Here is a 22642-nt window from a genome sequence, read left to right on the forward strand (position 1 = left end):
TTTTTAACTATATCTTTGACCCTTGATTGTGCTTTGAATTGCATTTCCATTCTAGTGGTTAATCTGCTGCAAAGAGAGATACAGATACTGCCTGAGATATGCAAGCACACACAAGCATGCATGCATAAACACAAGCATGCATGCAGACGCTCACCACATATGCTTACACAGAGTCTGATGTCTATCAAAGTGTGGCACATCCTGACATGTTCTCTTCTTTTAAAATACCTTCATTCACCGCCTGGGTCTGTGCATCATCACAGAGACGGGAAGACTCAGAGGGTGCGGCTGGAGGGCAAACAGACAGGCAGAAGAAGAGAAATACAGTGTGGAGGCTAACAATGAAGGACAAGGACATGTTTGGGGGTGCTAAGACCCAGCCCACTACTAGACTGGAAACATTTGGTGTCTGGTATTTACATGCTCCAGTAAACAGCAGTCACAATACACTTCACTTCCCACTTACAAACAACAGAGCAATAATCTGACCACTAACATCAGTATTATCGGTGTCGCTTTCATTAGCTATCATTGTTCTGGACATCACTTGTAATAGAAGGATCATATTTTTCTTCCTCACACACTGTTTTTTTCTTTCTTGTTATCATCATCATCTGACTCACATACTCTGGCCTAAAATGAAGCACATGGAGTTAGAGTACTGTACAAAAACTTAGTACACCTGAGAAAGTAGCTTAACCCCTTTTCACAGTAACCATTAAATGCAATTTCAGCCTGATCATTCAGTTCAGCCTTCAAATGTCATATTTTTAATGAAATTAGATTAATTTTAAAATATATTTAAATTAAATTTTTTATATATATAGGGCGGCACGGTGGTGCAGTGGGTAGCGCTGTCGCCTCACAGCAAGAATGGCCTGGGTTCCATTCCCGGCCGGGTGACCAGGGTCATTTCTGTGTGGAGTTTGCCTGTTCTCCACCTGTCTGCGTGGGTTTACTCCGGTTTCCTCCCACAGTCCAAAAACATGCAGTCAGGCTGATTGGACATGCTGAATTGCCCCTAGGTGTGACTGTGTATGTTTGTCTGTCTGCCCTGCGATGGACTGGCGACCTGTCCAGGGTGTATCCTGCCTTCCGCTCCAGCACCCCACCGCGACCCAGAAGGATAAGATTTAGTTGATAATAATATATATATATATAATTAAAACATATGAACTGTTCAAACCGTTAAAACATAAACATCTTTGGAAAGAGTTCAATTTCCCTAGCCACACCCAGGCCTGATTACTGCCACACCTGTTCTCAATCAAGAAATCACTTAAATAGGACCTGCCTGACAAAGTGAAGTAGACCAAAAGATCCTCAAAAGCTAGACATCATGATGCGATCCAAAGAAATTCAGGAACAAATGAGAAACAACCAGCCGACCAAAATTACCCCAAGAGCGCAGCGACGACTCATCCAAGAGGTCCCAAAAGACCCCACAACAACATCCAAAGAACTGCAGGCCTCACTTGCCTCAGTTAAAGTCAGTGTTCATGACTTCACCCTAAGAAAGAGACTGGGCAAAAATGGCCTGCATGGCAGAGTTCCAAGAAGAAAACCACTGCTGAGCAAAAAGAACATAAAGGCTCGTCTCAGTTTTGCAAGAAAACATCTTGATGATCCCCAAGACTTTTGGGAGAATACTCTGTGGACTGACGAGACAAAAGTTGAACTTTTTGGAAGGTGTATGTCCCATTACATCTGGCGTAGAAGTAACACAGCATTTCAGAAAAGGAACATCATACCAGCAGTAAAATATGGTGGTGGCAGTGTGATGGTCTGGGGCTGTTTTGCTGCTTCAGGACCTGGAAGACGTGCTGTGGTAAATGGAACCATGAATTCTGCTGTCTACCAAAAAATCCTGAAGGAGAATGTCCGGCCATCTGTTTGTGACCTTAAGCTGAAGCGCACTTGGGTTCTGCAGCAGGACAATGATCCAAAACACACCAGCAAGTCCACCTCTGAATGGCTTAAGAAAAACAAAAGTCAAAGTCCTGACCTGAATCCGATTGAGATGCTGTGGCATGACCTTAAAAAGGCGGTTCATGCTCGGAAACCCTCCAATGTGGCTGAATTAAAACAATTCTGCAAAGATGAGTGGCCAAAATTCCTCCACAGCGCTGTAAAAGACTCACTGCCAGTTATCGCAAATGCTTGATTGCAGTTGTTGCTGCTAAGGGTAGCCCAACAAGTTATCACACCACTGTATGTGTGTGTGTGTGTGTGTGTGTATATATATATATATATATATATACATATATATATATATATATATATATATAGAGAGAGAGAGAGAGAGAGACAAGCATAAAGATAAATGCATACACATCTATCTGTGCATCTCTCTTTCTCTCTCTGTATATATGATAGAGAGAGAGATAGATAGATAGAACTGACTGACAGACGTAAACTTTATTTATTTATTCAGGCAGTGTTTTTGAGCAAATAAATGCTTCCTACCCAGACAAATAGTTTAAAATAAGATTTCTTTAGGTGGGCTATGACTTTTTGCTAAGTGCTGTAGATGCTGGGGTCTTAGGCCCTGTTTCCTGTCTCACTTTGCTGCACTGTCATGCTGTAATGCTTTAATGATGTGTCTGAGAGAGAACAGAGCTATTATTAGACTGAGTCTAAACCCACAGCAGACAGGCTGCAGAGTGATAAAAAACTGAGAGGATTTAACAGCAAGAACAGAAACAGTGACAAAGACACAACACACACAACACACACACACACACACATATCTATTTATACAGTCAGATGTTCAAGCACTACCACACACCTTCTCACCCCTGCACATACACTCAGTTTCTCTCTCTGACATCCTTTAGGACAGCCTCTGTCGCCGTGGTGACAGGAGATTAATGCTCCCCCTGGAGATTCATCTCCTCCGCTTCACCATCGTCTCAGAGTCGTCTCACTTTCATCTCACTTTTCTTCTCAGCAGTGTTCCTCGCTTCCTCTGAAGCTCTGTGTACATCCTCATCAAAACACACACACTCACACATCTCACTGAGCTAAAAAGAGACAGATTCAGCACAGGTGCTAGCGCACGAGTTAGCAAAGCCAGCAGAATAATGGCGGATATTCAAAGGCCCATGGGCCTAAATTCACAGGCTACCAGAGGACCACTCACAGATTATCAGTAACATTATCCATTTAATGGAAGCAGATTGTATTTTATAAATTCTTTATGGCTCAGTAGTGCCTTGGTTCCTATGTTAGATAAAGAGGTGAAATATTTGGATGTACCAATATCTGAACTGCAGCCCGATGTCGATATCTGATACCTGATATGCCAGTATCCTATATTTTTCATACAGAATGAAGGAAAAACAAGTACTGAGGCACTTACTTGTTATTTAAAATACTTACAGAGCTAAAAACACTTCCTCTACTGAAAACCATTTGCACCTAAAATTTACACACAAGCATCCTGGACGGCCAGATTCCTGCCTAGTTTGGTGATCTTCCTGCTCAAGCACACCTGATTCAACTCATCAGCTAATTACCAGATTTAGTCATTGTGCTAGAGAAGGGAAATCACCAAACTGTGCTGGACTCTAGCCCCTAAGTTCACCACCCTGATTTAGACAAATCAAAACGGCTTTGGAACGGTTTTGGACTCTTTTAGACAAAACTAAAATATATGGTTTAGGCAATAATTCAGCTCGTCATGGTTGGAGAAAAGAAGGTTTGCGCATATGACCCCAAGAACACCTGTGCTTGCATGGTCTAGCCAATCCTCTGACCTAAATCTCACTGAAAATTTATAGAGAGGGAAAATTTAACAGAGGATCCCTTGTAACCAAAATGAATGCCAAAAGAAATTGACTACAATTGAACCACAAAGCTGAAAAAAGATAGTTAGGTCTTACCGTACATGCTGTAACTGCTAACATGGGCGTTGCTGGACTGATTTTAGGGGGGGTTTAGCCTAAACGTTATTTGGCCCTCCGTCCTAAGTAAATGTACATTACTAGTCCAAATCCTTTATAGATTATTCTTATTTACAACAGACTTTAATAGCATGGCACGTCCTTGGGGGGGTGGGGGTGGGGGGTGCTGCTGCTGTTGCTGCTGCAGTGCAGCACTGCCTCTGCTGTCCTACCAGAGATTGACTAATGTAACGTGCAAATCATATGAGACCTGGAGAAGGGGGGCTCTGGTTATGCACTTCAAGTTAATCAGTAGCCGAGCTGAAGATTTTGGCTAAAAGCTAATCAAAATAAACATTAGACCTTATTCAAAATCTAAAATACACAGAGTGAATATATCCACCTACAATATGGATTTGTGGTAAATGATGGTCAGTATAGCAGGATATCTGTTTTTTTACTTGGTTGCCTAACTCTAGCCAACTTTGGTTGACTTTTGGTTTAAGTGAGGTGAAGAAAAGAGGCTAGGCTAACACTAACATTTGCTAGCTAACTAGCTAGATGAGAAGCCAAGTAGTTTAATCTCACTTGAGTAAGTGCGAGAGTGGGAATGAACAAGAGAGATAGAAATAACGTTATTGACCACTCTTTATATTCTTTGTTTTTAGATTTCTCTTCAGTACTTGGAAACAATGACATCAGCATTTGTTATATATTGCTGTTTACAGTAAGTTAATGTCAGTGAAAAGGACGAGGCTGTCTGCCAGATTTTTGTTCGAATTTTCTTGTTGCAAAGTGCCAAAATGGACTGCTGGTGGAACAAGAAATTTAAACAAGAAGCGACTTCAACTTTGAGTGTAAAGGTCCTCATAACACAGTTTTCTATCCCTCAATTCCTCAATCTGTAGATGGAAATTAAGAAGCAGCAGCTCCGCTGAAGACTTTTACCACATTTTTACCAGTTAAATCAAAAAAAGATTTTTACTAGTTCGAACAAAAAAAGAAGATTTTACCTGTTAAAACAAAAAAAAGATTAAGTGGATTGATCACAGAGTTCTTGTAAACCTGAGTTTAATAAAATGAATGCAATACTAAACACAGGAATCAAAGGAGAGAAGAAGCTGAAAGAGCAGATCTGATGGAGGTTAGCGATCAAGAAGAAAGTGAGGGAGAGCTGTATAAGCTTTTGGTTAAAATTAATACTGAATGTAATTTAACTTAACTGTGAAAATATAATATTTGTCACTATGACTGTAAAATTCTGTCACCTTATTTAACACGCCTACAGAGCAAAATCATGCTCTTTCTGATTGCACTAACTGAGACTGAACTGAGCTATAATCTGTGTGTTTGAATAAAATATTTAGGACCTTGCAGCTTATCTAAGAGAAAGGAGGCAGCATTGCTTGATCTGTGCCTGTTGTAAGTGGATGGATATAGTGTATGTTATAGTAGCTCTGTACTTAATACAAACCACGAAGAGACAGATCTAATGTGTGCCAATTTGACCAAATAACCATTTTTTGATATACTTATCACGGCTGATATACTTGACACTTTTGTGTTGTTGCTACTCGAAAAGAGCATTATGAACAGTTTTGGTCCATAAAAAAAATTCTCTTTTGAGCCCATGCCCCAGATCCCCCTATTGCAGCCCTAGACCCCCAATCCATAAACCTCTAGTGACGCCCTTGACTGCCAACAAACAACAACTTTGCAACAAAGTACAAATGTTATTAATTGATGATGTCTGAATATTTTACCCCATCATTTCTGTACCTGAATATTTGTTTCCCATCTCTGTATATATCTGCAGATACACTAACATTGTTAAAATATAGAAAGTAGGATTACAGTTATTTCTGTAGGGTAACAAACAGTAACAGTAAAGTGAATAAAAGAACTGAACTGATTGTGTATGAGAGCAGTACTCAGTGTATCCTGTGAGGAAAAGTCATCATCTGAACTACAATTTCACCCACTGGATGGAACAGAACCAGACAGGATGTATGTGTATGTGTGTGTGTGTGTGTGTGTGTGTGTGTGTGTGAGCGAGAGAGAGAGAGAGAGACAGAGAGCGAGAGAGAGAAATATCCATAACAAAAAGCAGAGTTTATGTGTGTGTACATATAGGACACATTCCAAAAGAAGCACATTTTCCCTCCACTTTGGATAAATATAGGCCTAAATGTGCAAATGTACTATATATGATTAATGCATGTGTGGCAAAAGGAAGTGTGTGTGTGTGTGTGTGTGTGTGTGTGTGTGTGTAAATGCATGTGCAAGTGTGTGTTTGCATGTCACTATGCATGCACAACATAGAGAGACAGCCAGAGAGGGCAAATTAGACATGGGGGTCTGCAAAATAACACTGGCAAGAAGTCAGAAGAGTGACTAAGAGCGAAGAGAAGAGAAGAGAAGAGAAGAGAAGAGAAGAGAAGAGAAGAGAAGAGAAGAGAAGGTTTGCTGGAACACAACTGAGGCACACAAAGCAGGAAGAGCCTGTTGTGAAGTGACTGTCAGTCCATTCTGAAAGCAGTCCAGTACATCTGAGCTGCTGCCTGTTTTACAGACTAATTGAATCTAAACTCGGAGGTCAATTCCAATCCAAGGGTAATGAAGTGTAGAGAGAGCTTTTCAAGCCTCTGAAAATGAACAGATTGATCTTAAGATGATGGGGGGAGGGGTGTTGGTGGTTTCTGTGGCCGGGGTCTCTAATGGGAAATCACTGCTATCATCGACAGACAGTAAGGTTTGTAAACACACACCAGCAAACACAGACTGTAAAAAAAATGTATGAGATGCAGAAACAAACTGGTTTTTATACAATATCAGGACATGAAATTATACATTTGTGCCATATGTGTTATATATATGTAAATATCTATAAACAACACTGTGCAAAGACCACCATTTCATTTATTTAATATCCAGTCAAAACATCAGAAAAACATACATTTTAGAATAAACACAAATAATAATAATACAACAATTGATTTGACATATGTCAGCGTGTTTGTGTAATCATTTATAAACTTCACCTCATGGCAGCCCAGTATTACTTTTTTAATCCAATCCCTGGTTTGGCTAATCAATTTTTTATTAAATTTAATCAGGTGTGCTGGTGGTGGAATTAAACAAGTCTATGCAATGGCTGGAGGCGTCCAGAGGACTTTGGAACCAAACTTCTCCAACTTCTGGGAACTTTTTTTGAAAAGAAGAAATTTTTGTTACTTTTTACTGCATTTATGTTTGTTTGTGTCTATTTGTGTGTATTCCAATGTTTAATGATGTTTTTACAAGCAAAAACACACATATTGCCAAGATAAATGGTTTTAAACAGTGTGCTGAGGTGTATAAAACTTTTGCACAGTACTTAATACTTAACAGAAAATTACACAGAAATATCTAAATATTTTTCATTTAGTGTGTACAGCTTCTATTCTTTTCAGGATACTTACTTTCAGTTTTTGAAAGAAATCTGCAGAGATATTCCACACCTCCAAAGTTCAGTCTTAGATGTTTGTTGCATTTGCTGCTTCTCATGATCCATATAATCCCAATTACAAGCTGAACCTCATCAGTCCATAAAACTTACTCCACAGTGTTCCATTGCAAAAGTTCTTCTTTTTTGCCTGTTTTCTTTTCTCAATAGTGGCTGCTTGACAGCTACACATCCTTCCAGACTCATAATGTTGAGTTGTCTTTCACAGTGGAAGGATGGATCTGAAGCAAGAGTGAAGCTTGATTTTCTTCTCTTTCTCAAATATGAAACCCCTAAGTGCTGTTTATCTGATGGGGACAGTTTCAGTGTCTAGCAGGTCTTGCATGGCTGTTAGAGTCCAATTTTCTCTATTATTTTATATGTAATGTCCTCAAAAAGCTCTCCATTAAGCTACTTTAGATGTACACGAGAAAGAGATTCAAGGCAGCTAAGGTGTGTTTGGGTAGTTGTTGCTACTAAGAGTTAAACTGGCAGTAAAAAGTGGACAAAATGCTGATAGATTTGATATTATAGTTTTTGTTGGAGGCTTCTGTGTACTTTTTGTGAAATATATATTAACTGCTTTTTTTCTGATACTGAAAATGAATAACTTCCTAGATTTATCACATATTATGGCTTATTATTCAGTAACTACAGGAACTTCAATATTGTTCTTAGGTTATAGAAGTGGGGCCTGCTGCTGGGCCCAGGCCATTTAAGGGTTTAACCTCAGTAACCAAAAGAAAGAAATGTAGCTTTTGTAAATTCAGGACCATTTTGCTGGTTCTGATGCTGTTGGTTATCCCTTTTTCCTACTGGTTTTTCTACAAAGTCAGGAGATTTTTGTCTGAAAATGTATGAAAACAAGCACACACACACACACACACAAACACACGCAGTGAAAATTCACTTTGAATGAGTAAAGGATTGGTTGATAAACAGTTTGTAATTCTTCCAAGACTCAGGGAACTAAGGGACTGCCAATTTAACAGCACTCACATGATTTGGGTTCCAACATACTCTGAAGTTAGCTTCAGATTTTGTGTAAACACATTTTTGCAGTAAACACCATACTGCAGCATGCAGAGGAGATGGATAAACATTCAAGATCAGGACCAGCTGTCTATAACCACATTATAAACCTTCTCATCATAAGAGATATGGCAAGGAGTTCAGTAAGACTCTAGCATGCTCAACACAGCAATACAAATCATATATCATTTGATATAATTTGATGTTAGATGGTTTTTCATACTGATTTTCATGATGTTATCACAGCTGACTGTGTTCAAGGATCTAGACCCCATGTGTCAAACACAAGGCCTGCGGGCCAGATCAGGCCCACGACACAATCTTATCCAGCCTGATCTTATTCTGATCTTCTATTAATATTAGCCCGTTTCACAATGCTCTGCACTACAATCTCCAGCGTGCACTGCAACGTAATGTGTGCTCTGACTCTCCTACCCCAATAACAGTCTATGGGGCAGCGGTTACACCTCAATTCTACACAATTCTATACAATTCCACACCAGTTATATCACCAAACACACTAGCTGCATTTTAGCTGTGTTTCAACCAATATAAAAAAAGCAAACGTCAGCTCAGCATCTCAGAAATTGAGCCCAAGACTTAATGAACTTGCAGCAATGAAAAGATGCCAGGTGTCTAGTTCAAGCAGATAGGTAGGTTTAAAAGACTGAGCACCTGGGGACATTGGAATTTTAAATACTTCATGTATTCGTGTAATATTTCAAGCTCTACTACAAGTGCCTATATTTTACTGCTGAAGTTTTAGCGCATTTTGAATAAACAATGACCAGTTCGGGTTATAGCACAACATTAATCAAAAATGAAATAAAAACATTTTTTTCCTCTGCCCCACAGATTTGTTGAGATTTTTTAATGTGGCCCCTTTAGTGTTTGAGTTTGACACCCCTGTTCTAGACGAACTATCCCAGATTAGTGCTGTACTCCCAGGAATCTGTGTATTTGCTAATGAGCAGCACATTCTTATAGATGAAAGAAGCTGCAGACCAGAGGTGGCCAGCTTTAGGCCTGGAGGACCTCACTGTTTCACACTTTAATGTTTCCCCTCAAACAGAGTTGATACAACTCACAAAGGGCTGGATGAGTTGAATCATGTGTGTTACAGCAAAGGAGAGCACTGAACTGTGTAGTAGTAGTACTGCCCCCCAGGACAGGAAGTGGTCCCCCCACCCTGCTCTTCATCAAGCATGTAGCCACCATGCTGCTCTAATGCACCAAAGGGCTGCTAATGAGCAGCACATGTGTCCATTGTAGTGTTACGGGACTCTAATGGACCGCAAGCTAATGATGTTAGCCACTAACATTAAGAGAGGCATTTTAATTAATAGCCTTTTTCATCTGTCCACTGCACAGGTGAATAGCTACCATGCTAATGTAGCTTTAGCTCCCCGCAGTTAATGATAAGCGAGCAGATGACATCTTGTAGAGTAATGGAGTAATGAAGGTTCATTTACTGATGAGGCTAGCAGCAGTTCAGGCTAAACAATGCGAGTGAAATCTGGAGCAAGGCTCCCGCCGTGCAAGAGGAAAGCCAAAGGCAATGATGTCACCCTCCCTAAAAACAATGCTTCATTCAGCCGCACTGGGGGGCAGGAAGCTGCTAGTCGTTTAAAAGTGGGGGGGAGAAAAAAAATCACAACATCTGCTGCTTAGCATTCCAGACGGATGGAGAGAGAGAGAGAGAGAGAGAGAGAGAGAGAGAGAGAGAGAGAGAGGAAGACGGAGAGAGAGAGAGGAAGAAAGAGGGAGAGAGAGAGTAAGACAGAGAAAGGAAGAAAGAGAGAGAGAGAGAGAGAGAGAGAGAGAGAGAGGAAGACGGAGAGAGAGGAAGAAAGAGAGAGAGAGAGAGGAAGACAGAGATAGAGGAAGAGAGAGAGGAAGAGAGAGAGAGAGGAGAGGAAGACAGAGTGAGAGGAGGAGGGGGGAGAGAGGAAACAAGAGATACTCAGAGAGAGAGAGAGAGAGAGAAAGGGGGACTCCATTGAGAAACCAAGGCACATGTCTCTGAGACAGAGATATCTGTTGAAGGACAACAGCCTTGGATTTAAATCAGCCTCTGTCCACGTCTGTCTCTCAGCAGTGGAATTCTTTCCACATGGACTCTGGCTCTCAGTCAAAATCAGGCAGTCTAAAGACAGCAGTAACCTACATCCCAGGCTCAGCAGCCCCAAAACAGCAGGAGAGAACATTAAGCCCACAAATGTTGGGAGTACAGAATGTGTTTCTTTGTACTGTTGTAGTTTCTCTAGTGGAAATGTCTACCATATGTTCTGGGCATTTAATTAGTGTATGAAGCTGTAATGTCTTAATATCGTGACTGTTTAATATCTATACAGCTACACACAAATAGATTACTAAAACACAACTAATTCTCCACTTCGGCCAGAGTCATCAACTATAATAGACATGGTCAGTAACTGAGCTCTGCATGCCACCTGCTGGCCAAATTGGATACATATCAGTACCGGTATCACTGATGACCAGTCATCATTTAATTCTTGTTTTAGAGAAAGGATGGCCAATCCAGCTTCTGGAGATCTACAACCCTGGCAGAGTTTAAATCCAGCCCTACATTAGCACTTCAACGATAAAATTACGCTGGTATGCAAAAGATTTTTTAAAGCAAAAAGAAGTAAACACAACCTCTGCAGCAAGCTCTTTTAAAAATAATATTTTCTGCCAATGTTAATGTGCAGTCATTTTATTTGATTAATGTAAAAATAGTAAAGAAAAAGTAATTGAGGCATGTGGAAAAGTTTTCTCAGAACTTATTTAACTTGTTAGGCCTTAACTGACTCGTTAGTGCTGGTTAGGCAGATCAAGAGTTGTCATTAGTAATTATCAGCTGATGACAATTCCAGAGCATAATAAGTCCTCCAAATCTTTAAACACTTAACAAAGCAAATTCTCATACGACATTAAACGACTTTAGCTGCCACAGGAGTGGTGGTGCATGGCTCTACTGTTCAGCCTTGCATTCCCAAACAGAAAAAACCTCATCAGAAGGAAATCTTACCTGTGACCTCATCACAAAAGTCAGTCTGAGGTATGCAAAATGACATCTAGATAAGCCAGAAGCATTTTGCAAATAAGTACTGTGGACCGATGAAATAAAAATAAAACTCTTTGGCCACAGTTTGGAGAAAAAAGGAGCAGCATATGATGATAAGAACACCTTGCTAACTGTGAAGCATGGGGGTTTATCTATTATGCTTTGGGGTTGTGTGGCAGCCAGTATCACATGAAACATTGCACATGTAGATGGATGAATGAATTCTACCAAATATCAGCAAATTCTTTAAGTAAATGTAACTCCATCAGTCAAGACACTGAAGTTGAAAAGAAGCTTCTACAACAGGACAGTGATCCAGAATATACCTCAAAATACACCATAAACTATTTCAAGAAATGTAAACTGATGCTTTTGAAATTTGCCTCAGAGTCCCCTGACATGAACATCACTGAAAATCTGTGGGCTGATCTTAAACATGCTGTGTATGCAAAATGGCCCAAGCATTTCGTAGAACTACAAGAGTTCTGCAGGGAAGAGTGTATGAAAACTAAAGAAAGAATATAAAGACTCCTAGCTGGCTACAAATAGAATTTGAAAGCTGTGATTCTGGTCAAAAGGGGTGTTACTAAGTTCTGGCTTAGTACAGTGTCCAAACTTTGTATTATTTATTTGTTTCTGTTTTTTTTTAAGTTAATCAAATATAAAGTAATTGTGCATTAACATTTGCAGATAAATGATTTTTTTAATAATTTGTTGCAGAGATTGTGTACCTCTTCTCTCTTCAAAAAACAACCAACTATGTAATTTGACCAGGGTTGGCAAAACTTTTGTATGCAATCTACATCATGGATACGTTGATAACCATGCATGTGAAGAAGACTACACTACTGATGTATGAATCTGCAGTAAGGAACTTCATAGCATCCTCCCCATTTCTGAAACCTTGACGGATGCTATTCAGGCATGTTTAATTGTTTAACTGACATGAGGGATTCAGAGGGAGATGATACTACCTAACAAAACAGACACTATATACTGAACTACATAGTGTGTAGTGTAAGAATATAGTGCACAGTACCTAAATTGAAACACATTGACTCACATTGCCTCACCCTTACCTGACAGAGCTGGGGAGGATTCCTGGCCTCTCTATGCTGCCTGACAGGTCATTGTGGAATCCATTGGGAATGCTCCACTGCGCCGGCTGGCTCAGGACATTTTCAGACCTGCTGCCTGGGATGGAGGTCCGGAGGGGGCTTCCGGAGCCCGCTTCGTTCCTTCCAGTGTCCAGCTCCCCCTCCCCCTCCTGGGTCTCGGCTCCCTCCTGCACGGTCTCCAGCTCCAGCTCTGGAGGCTCAGGCCCTGCCAGCGCCCTCTGCTGGATGAGCGGCGTGAGGGGTGCCTCGAAGCTCACACAGCTGTCCGTCTCGTCCGTGAGCGACAGCACGTCCAGTGAGTCCAGGCTACTGTAGCAAGTGCCACCTCGCAGAAGCTCCGACTCCACAATGCGTTCAAACGTGGAGCTGAAGCCGTCCTGGCTTTCCTTGGCCCTGTCACACTCTTCCTCGCCACCGTCCTCCTCCTCCTCCTCGTCCTCGAGCGCTGTGGATCCACCAGCTTGTTCCACGATGCGCTCGAATGCTGAGCTGAAACTGTCCTGGTTTGGCGCCTCTTCTTCCTCCTCTACCTCCGCGTCTGCTTCTTCCACTGAAAGCTCAAAGGTGGAGCTGAATGTGTCCAAGTTCCCTTGAGCTGGCTCTTCATCACAGCCTTCGTCTTCCTCCTGCCCTTCGCTGTCCTCGCTAGTGCCGTTTTGCACCCTGCAAACACACACACCCTGATTAGTGCATCCAAAAGCATCCTATATTCCACGATACCTCCCCAGTTCCACCTTCTTCTATCTGCTAAACTACATGCTTTATAAAATTTGCCCAGGCTACACAGCAGCTTTTTGCAAACAGTGGAGCAGCTGGCTGGTGCATGGCGGTGTTCGTAGAGCAGGATGGCGTATGCATACTTCTAACTATAGCTGCGCCACTGTCACACTCATGCATCAAGACTGGAGCAGCAGAATCCCAGAAGAGCAGCGCTTCATCCAGGACAGCTCCCCCGCCACTCAGCCCCAAAATATCTCCCTACTCTTTGCCTGTACACACGTGTTACAGCCCACTTCTGACAGTGCTTAACTGCCTCTACTGAAGCACACCACTTTTAGTGTGCCCCCTGATCAACCCCGAAATATTGCCAAAAGTATAATCCTGCTCTTCCTGTTCTACATATAAATAAGCAAAAATGTCAGACAGGGTAATACATCTCATATTTGGCTCTCACATTGGATCAAAACATGCGAACTTATCCTTATTTCACCCTAATACATGTCCATTTCTTGATCATATGGCCTGGAGAGAGAGAATCATGCCTCTGACAGTGCTGACCTTCAAATGATCTCTCTCTCTCGTACTTGCTCTCTCTCTGAACAATGACGATTTGTATGATTTAGATTTATTTTGTGGGCTAATCCTAATCTGTTCTTTGGTCGGCTGATATAAATCATTAGATTACTGACCTCACAGTGTGCTGCGGCTCCACTGAATCCTCCGCGGGTTGGTCCAATGGATGTGGGAGGACGTCATGACCCTCATATTCAGTGCTAGGGACATTGTCGCTGTCTCCTTTGCTGTGCTCAGGTTCTGCCTGCAGGCAGCAGCTTTCATCCTCTCCGTTCTTTCTAGAACCATCTCCGATCTCTTCGTCTTCGTCTGTCCTCTGCTCTCCATTAGCCAGCACATCCCCATTTAGTTCTTCTTCTGGCTTTTCTTCTTCTGAAACTACTTCCGTCTCTCCTTCATCTCTACTTGCCCGTTCCTCAGCCTGACAGTCCAAAACATTCACCTCCCCTGCCTCCTTCTCCTGCTCCACATCTCCAGCCTCAGGGCTGTCGGGATCCTCTTGGGCCTCTACAAGTGCATCTGGAGGTGATGTGTGCGTGTGGAGGGGGTCACCCTGCCCCTCCTGGCTCATGGCGGCCTCTTCAGTCAGAATGTGTATGCAGTCCAGGGTCGCAAAGTCAAGGACCAGCACAGGGCTTAAGGGTCAAAGTTTACAGCTCTGAGGGGAAAGGCGGGAAAGGTATTAGTTGAAGGTAAAGATGACTGATTGTAACTGTAAATGAGCTCCTGCTGCACAGCATTAATATGAAGTGACCTTGCATATTCCTCTGTGGTAAATATTGCTAATCCTGCTCCTATAGAGCTGTCCTCCTGCAGAGTTAAGCGCTAATCTCACCCCCCTGTTAGAGCTTATGAACATTTTTGAAAGCGGTTACATGCTACAACTGACGTCATCAGGGGGTGACATTGGATATTGTTGCTATGGGGTGCTGAAACCTTTTGAAAGGGGTACTATGGGGGCACTCTATGGCTGTCGCTGTGCCAATTTTTCAACACAGGGAGGTTGAAGGGCATAACTTTGTCAGACAGCAACCAATCAGAAGGTTGACATCTGGTGTAATAAGATTTTTTTTTAATTTGCCATAATCATAACCAAGCTATACACTGATTCAATATGTAGCACTCAAAATACATCTAGCAGGAGCTGATTATAGTGGGTAAAACAATGTTTTCAAAAAGCATACAAACATTTAGTGGGAGCTAATTACATTGGAGGTTCTCTCCTTTTCTATTTTACCCCTCGTTGCTCTCTAGCAGCTCAACATAGGAAAAGGCTGTTTGGTATAACACAGTTTAATATAGGTTATGGTGGTGATGTGCCCAGCTGTGTAGTCAGTATGATATCACTGTGGTGTTGCAGTGATTCCAATCGACAGAAGTTGGTTTCACTCTGAACGTTTTCTTTTTTATAAGGAATAAGAAAGCTGTCCATGTTGAAACAGCTAAGCAGAAATACTCCACTACATAAATCTTATGAGCACAGAGTGGACATATAGTGACTGACTGACGATGTGGCGTCAGTTAATGGTTTGATTTAGAGTACACTAAAACAAGACTGATCTTGTATCAGCAGCCTGCTGTGCATTCTCAGTGTATGAACTAGCCTAACTACATTCAGATGATACATGAAAATGCCTGTATGCCTGTAAACATCTTTCAGGGGGTGCTAGTGGGTGCTAGCAAGCCCCTAGCACCACTGATGTGTTAGACCAGGGATGAGGCGCAATTGTGCTGAACAGAAGAGGCTGCATTGACCAGTTTAGCAATAATATACAGCAGCAAAAAAACTGTTTAGTGAGCTTCCAGGTGGTGGATCCAGAAAGCAGTGACTCCACGACTGGGGTGCCATTTGCGTCCCACTGATATTACACTTACAAATATGTATGTAAAGGTAAAGTGACCTTCACAACAACCTATGTGAATATTTTAGATTAAAAAATCTACAGCACTTTGAAAACAGTACCTTGAAATACAACCACTGAAATACTTCAAAAATTGAATTCATTTAATGTCCCATGCTTTAAACATCATTTGTCATGAGTCATCCATTACAGGTTATGAAAATGTACATTTAAGTTGTGTCCCACAACAGTCACTCAACCCTGTGACCGAAACACTTTCACCACTATGAAATTTCCGGAAGTCACATGTTCAATTGGAATTTGCATCAACCAAATTTCTAGCACATCATGGGAAAAAGAAAATAAAGTTCTGTCATTCATTTTTTCTTTATTTTCAGTGATATTGTGATATTGCCAGATGAGGTCACTTTGAAAGTTCAACCCTGTAACCCAAATTATAGTGCTGCGTTTCGTCCTCTCTATTACATTCTCGGTATTCCAGAGACTGTATATCAGATTCTGACTCTGTCAAATTGTATAAGTTTGTGAATGATACAACATTGTGGGGACTGGTATCTACTGACAATGAAACAGCATCCAGGGACATGGCCTCAGTGGAGTGGAGCAGGGTGAATAACTTAAGCCTGAGTATTGACTTTAAGAGATGGAGGTGGGACCTACCACCTCTGACCGTCAGTGGTGGGGAGATGGAGAGGGTTCCTAGGGACAACCATCAGCTCATCTCTTGAGTAGGAGAGCAACACTGCTGTCTTGTTGGGGAAAAGCTCATCAAAGACTTTTCTTTATAAGACAGCTTAAGAAATTTGGTGTGACTAGAGACTGTATGATACATTTTTATTGAGCTACTCTGGAAAGTGTGCTGACCTTCTCCATATGTGTCTGGTATTGTAGCACAGCGGCACATGAGAGAGAGCAGCAAGAGAAAGTGGTGCGTATTTAAAATCTATGCAAATAGCTCCCACACATTACAGTACCTTTTTAAAAAGCTCTTCTTTTGCTTCTGGCAAAAGGTTTCAAAGCATCTTATGTAGTATCTCGGTTTAGTAACAGTTCCTGCCCTTCCGCTATCATACCTTTGAAGTCCACTCCACAATCTTAACCTTGTTTCTTTTAATTGACGTCAATGTTTGTTATTTTATTGAGATTATGGATGTTTTGGGTATGAGTACATAGTGTTTGAGTGTTTGAGCATGACTGAAAGAAATTTCTCTTACTGACTGATTTGGCAATAAAGTATTTTTTATTGAAACTTGAAAAAGTATATTTTATGTAAAGCATAAGAATGTCATTAATGTCCTTGCACCATTAGCATATATGCTAGTTAGCCACATTTTGTGTATTTGCTAATTCTTTGCTAAGAATTCTATGCTGTTACTCATTTAAGGCACTGTCAGCAAAGAAACCATGTAAAAAAGAGACATTGTTCTTGAGATGAGGTAATACATTTTTGAATGGTTAAATATATGTTTGATATATTTACTGCGGAAAAATAATTTTTAAAAATGAAGTTTATATTTTAAGAGTTACAAGGATTAAATGGCACCCCAGTCATGGAATCACCCTGATTTAGCATATAGAGACCCATGTCATACAATGTTGTATGCCTATCACCAAACACACAAACTGTCTTGTTTTCTTCTTAACTCTATAAATACAGCTTCAAATATAACTCTCTAATTAACTTTTAAACACAGGAATCCATGAACTTTACAAACCTTTTTAATTCTCTGTCTGTATTTTGTCCCAAAAGTCTCATAGTTGTCATAGTGTGCAGAGCAGGCAACCGCATGTTACTGACTAGCTAGCATTTCGATATTTAGCTTGCTTCTCATCTGACTGATAAGAACTGGTCCACAGAAGAGTAAGGAAAGGTCCTGCAGTGCATCAGAGACTAAAAATACAGCAAAAATACTTTCTGCTATGCTTAACTACCTCAGAATGGAGCATCTGTTGTTAGCTATCAGTAGCAAGCTAATAGAATACATTTCACTGATATCCAGAAAACTGTCATTGTTTGTCTTTACTCATAATAAATGACAACTAGTTGAGTACTTTTTTGAGAAACTAGTCGAGCAACTGGTACAAATAAATAGTTGCAATCCCTTCTGTGTTGTAGCTTTGCAGGACAAGACTTGAATGAACATTCATTACTGACATACAACAGCTCTGGTTGTATTGTAGGTTCAGTATAGCTCTGCATGTAAATCTGCGTTAAACAATATGGGAAACAATAAAGCGCAAGACGAATTACAGATCATAACATATACTTTTTACACACACACAAACATTCACTGATCAAGCATAACATTATGACCACCTCCTTACTTCTACGCTCATTGTCCCTGACAGACCAGGTACTATTTGGGTGGTGGATCATTCTCAGCACTGCACTAACAGTGATGTGGTGGTGGTGTGTTAGTGTGTGTTGCGCTGGTCTGAGTGGATCAGACACAGCAGTGCTGCTGGAGTTTTTAAACACTGCGTCCACTCACTGTCCACTCTATTAGACACTCCTACCTTGTCATTCTACCTTGTAGATATAAAGTCAGAGACGATAGCTCATCTGCTGCTGCACAGTTTGTGTTGGTCATCCTCTAGTCCTTCATCAGTGGTCACAGGACGCTGTTGGCTGGATATTTTTGGTTGGTGGACTATTCTCAGTCCAGCAGTGATGCTGAGGTGTTTAAAAACAGTCTGATCCACTCGTACCAGCGCAACACACACTAACACACCACCACCATGTCAGTGTTACTGCAGTGCTGAGAATGATCCACCACCCAAATAGTACCTGCTCTGAGATGGTCCATGGGGGTCCTGACCACTAAAGAACAGGGTAAAAGGGGGCTAACAAAGTATGAAGAGAAACAGACGGACTACAGTCTGTAATTGTAGAGCTACAAAGGGGTGATTTCACATTAAAACCCTGCAACACTTGTGGTGAAACAGAACAAGTATATATATATACTTGTTCTGTTTCACCACAAGTGTTGCAGAGTTTTAATGTGAAATCACCCCCCCTGGTTTTTAATGGTCCTTTTTCAGCAGGGCCTGCACTTGAAATGTCAAAGAAACGTGAGAAGCGCAAACTGATGTGTGAATAAATGCAGTGAGGATACAAGATAAAAGCATTCAAATACACAAGAGGCGAAGTAACACTTGACAACTGCAGTTCTAAAGAGGCAGAATCCTGACAGGATTAAACCTCTGCTACTTGGCTCTGGTCTCTGATATCAGCCTTGCAGCAGTGCAGCACAATACTGCGGTACGATGCTGAGTTTGCACACATCAGACTCAACTGACACCTCACGCCTAATACAGTTCATCAAATTACCCCATACAACAACAGACTGACAAAGAATATCAGTGTTTTCAAAGCATATCACTGTATCATGGTATCCAATGACACTATTTAAGATTCATTTACTAAAGATAATAAAGCAATGTTTTCTGAGCCTTATGCTTTTATGCTGTTCATTTGAAGCAACTCACAATATCAAGCAAATGTCAAGCAGTTTACAATGTGTTATAGTATGTGCATTATCAAGGACCTCTGTTTTTGTTATCCACCAGTAAGGCTGTTTCTGAACATTAAACAACATCCTACTTGTTTGCTCCTCCCACACAAATCATTTAATAACTTACACACTGTATAGTGACGTCATCAACTACACACCAAAACATAAGCAGATGGTTTATTTACAGTTTAAAGAATTTTGAGAACAATGAGAAGTTATGACATGGAAAACCTAGTAAATGATATCAAATAATAAACTGCAATTATCTATTTATAGCAAATTCCTGAAATAAAATAAGTATGATTAGCTCTATGATCAGTGAGATTAAGCATTTTAAATATCTAAATCATCAAAAATCATTCCATTTCTGGACACAAATTGTCCTGGAATCCAATCATTTTCTTATGTTAGCAGTTTCAACTGCTTATGTTTATCTCATAGATATACATACCTAGATGCCACGTTGTCTGTTGTTCTCTATCTGAAGCAATACGTCTGTGCGTCCGCCATGTTGGAGCGGTCAAGATCCGCTTGTTCTCAGGATTAAATCAGTCACAACTTCCTTATTACTCAACCAATTTTCACCAAATTTGTTTTGGTATAATCCTCAAACATAGATTAATCTAGATTGCACGGACTGCTCTCAGTAGCTTTTAATTCTTTGATAACTGTGGTTGTGCTAATTAGCCACTCGGACCAGCACAAAAGTATTCAGTCTGCACCCGACATAAAAAACCAAGTTTAGCGCTCCGGTAGAAATACAATCTCACACACATCAGCAAATCCATCAATGTGTGAATCACTTCCAACTTTAATACACATAAAATTAAAATAAACCCCCCCAAAACACAGTAAGACAGACGAAGCTGAAGTTTGCTTCCCATTCGCCGGCTTCTTGTTCAAACATAGCACAGCATTAATTCCATGCTGTTCTAGTGCTGGTCTGGTGCTGGGTTAACAGGTTACCCAACATGGTCATGCTGGTTGATGCATTCAGTTACCAGCATTCAAAAAACACAACATATGTTGGTTTTGCTAGTGACCAACTATGCTGGTCTATGCTGGCTTTTCTAGCACAGTAGCTCAGATAACCCTCAATGTAGGGTCAATCCTTAGGGAAAGGTGCACTGTTGGTGGCATGTTTATGTACTGGGCAGCAATATAATAACAAACTAACATCTAACATCTATTTTAAGGTGACTAGATTTCTGAAATGAAAACCAGTTCGGCGGTCAATGTATCATTAAAATATCCAGTGTTTTTATCTATGGAATAAAAAAGAGGGGACAGTTCCAGTTTCACGTAATAAACTATAGTGAAGGCTGACTGATAAGGTTGGGTGCTAACTAAGTAACTTTATTAACTGTGTTATTAACTGTGTTAGAATACAGTAGCCTACCATGGTAAGTGAAGCTATGGTAAACCATAGAACTATGACACTTAACAGCTTCTGGTTAAGCTTTACAAAAAAACATGGCAAAACGTTTATTTAAACAGAAACGGTGGTACATTGAAAACTGTTGTGTTACGCAAGTGTTGCAACTATAGCAGCTGAGAAGGCCATTCTTGGTGTTCTTTTCGAAGAACTTTCGAAGAATACATTTTCAGAGCCTGATGAAATGGGTTAAAATATGTGTTTAATACTTATATAGCTAAATACTTCAATATGTCTTCTAATGTCTTCAGTATTTGCGTACGCCGAGCTGCAACAGCCACATTTATAGAGGCCTTTATCAGAATCCATTGTGTGCACTGCCTTTTTAATATGGTAGGGTTTATATTAGGGGTGCGGGAAAAACTCGATTCTTAGATGCATCGCGATGCGGACATGAACGATTCTGAATCGATTCATAAATGTCAAAAATCGATTTTCTAAATATTTAATTTATAACGTAATGTTGATGGAACGCAAAAGGCGAAACTGGAAGTGGGTAAGTGCAGCGCCTGGACAGTTTGTGGCGGCACATAACAAAAACACTACTGGATGAGCAAGAAATCCAACCGGCTCCCTCTGCATTAAAAGCCAGGTTAGGTCAGGAGTCACAACACAAATGTTCAAAAGAGCCATTTTGCCTTTCAACAAAGTCAAACCACCTTGGGAGCCACAACATTTAATGTCCAGTACGCCTCAGTATGTGTTAATGTTCTAGTATGGGCTAAAAATATAAACCAGAGCGCAGATTTACTTTGCTCTGCTTTAAGCTTCAGCTACAGTCGCTTTCCTTCCATCTCCGCCAGAAAACTTCTTCAAAACTAGAAGAGTTTCTTGTAAAATGTCTCAGCATCCGGCTGTTTTACGAGGCTGAAGTCGCTTCTCATTCGCCAGCTTCCCGTTCTAATTTTTTCCGTTCCACCTTAAATTCTGCCTTAGGCGCCGAATGTAACTGCTGCACCATTTAAGGTGGAACGGCAAAATCCGAAAGAGAAGCGAGTTCATTTTTGCAACTTTTTAGAGAAAGACGGTCTCTCACTGCAGATTTAACCAACCGCGCTGCTTATAAATGCGAATAAGTCCTCCAAATGTTTGTCTTAATCTCTGTTTTTTCGTTCGCTACTGGCAAGGCCAGACTTCGGTGCTATGTGACCTGCTGTCTGTTCTCGGTCATTGAGAACCAGGGCTTTCGCGCTATGATGCACACTTTGGAGCCGAAATTCAGCGTCCAGTCTCGAAAATACACTGCAACGTTTTGAGGTGCCTCAGTATTCTCTAAAACTAGGTGAGCAAGTGGTGGAAGTGTTAAGTAGACAGAAGCAGCCAAAACAAGCATCTGCCCATCTGCTCTGCTGCCAGGTCTTTCTTAGGACTTTCCGGTGTTAATTTGCAGGTAAAAATGAGGACATTTCCGGGGACAGCTCTAGCCAGAGACCAAAACCGTTACGTCTGGTCATCCTAATCTATCTTCCTTAGACTGAGCATCGCTAACTGTCCATTGAATTTATTTAAAAAATCAAGCAACTGATCAAGAAATTTTACCGAGGTAGCAACCCTACTTCTTATCTTAGATATTCCCATATATCTTATATACTACTCTTCTTATCTTGGATACTAGCTAGCTAGCCAAGGCCTATTAATTAGAACTACAACACGGCCAGTAGTGTCTGAATGCTGACTCAATATTAAAAAATTACATATATGTGGGGCCCCCTGGTGGCTAGGAGCCCCAAATGACTACTTACACCAGCTATAGCAAAAATAGAAAAATAAAAAATTAGTATCCTCAAAACTTAAAATCAATGTTACTGTGTGACACCAATATCAATACACTGTTGTAGATGACAATCATCCAGCACTACATGTATTAAGGCTGAACCAGGGATGATTTTGGCAGGGTTTTCGACACGGTGGACAGAGGAGATGCATAAAACAAAAGACAGCAAGCTGTT

General features: G+C 40.8%; 1 protein-coding gene across 1 annotated transcript in view; it reads right to left on the minus strand.

Annotated features, from left to right (window-relative positions):
- psd2 (pleckstrin and Sec7 domain containing 2) overlaps window positions 1-22642 on the minus strand; it is a 57624-nt gene that overhangs the window by 25714 nt on the left and 9268 nt on the right. Inside the window, exons 2-3 of the mRNA XM_036568474.1 lie at window positions 13998-14539; window positions 12550-13251 (exon numbers count right to left, since the gene is read on the minus strand). Coding sequence (XP_036424367.1) covers window positions 12550-13251; window positions 13998-14452 — 1157 coding nt within the window. The 5' untranslated portion in view covers window positions 14453-14539. The remainder of the gene's footprint in view (window positions 1-12549; window positions 13252-13997; window positions 14540-22642) is intronic.

Source organism: Colossoma macropomum, unplaced genomic scaffold (genome assembly GCF_904425465.1).
Source record: "Colossoma macropomum unplaced genomic scaffold, Colossoma_macropomum, whole genome shotgun sequence".
NCBI lineage: Eukaryota > Metazoa > Chordata > Actinopteri > Characiformes > Serrasalmidae > Colossoma > Colossoma macropomum.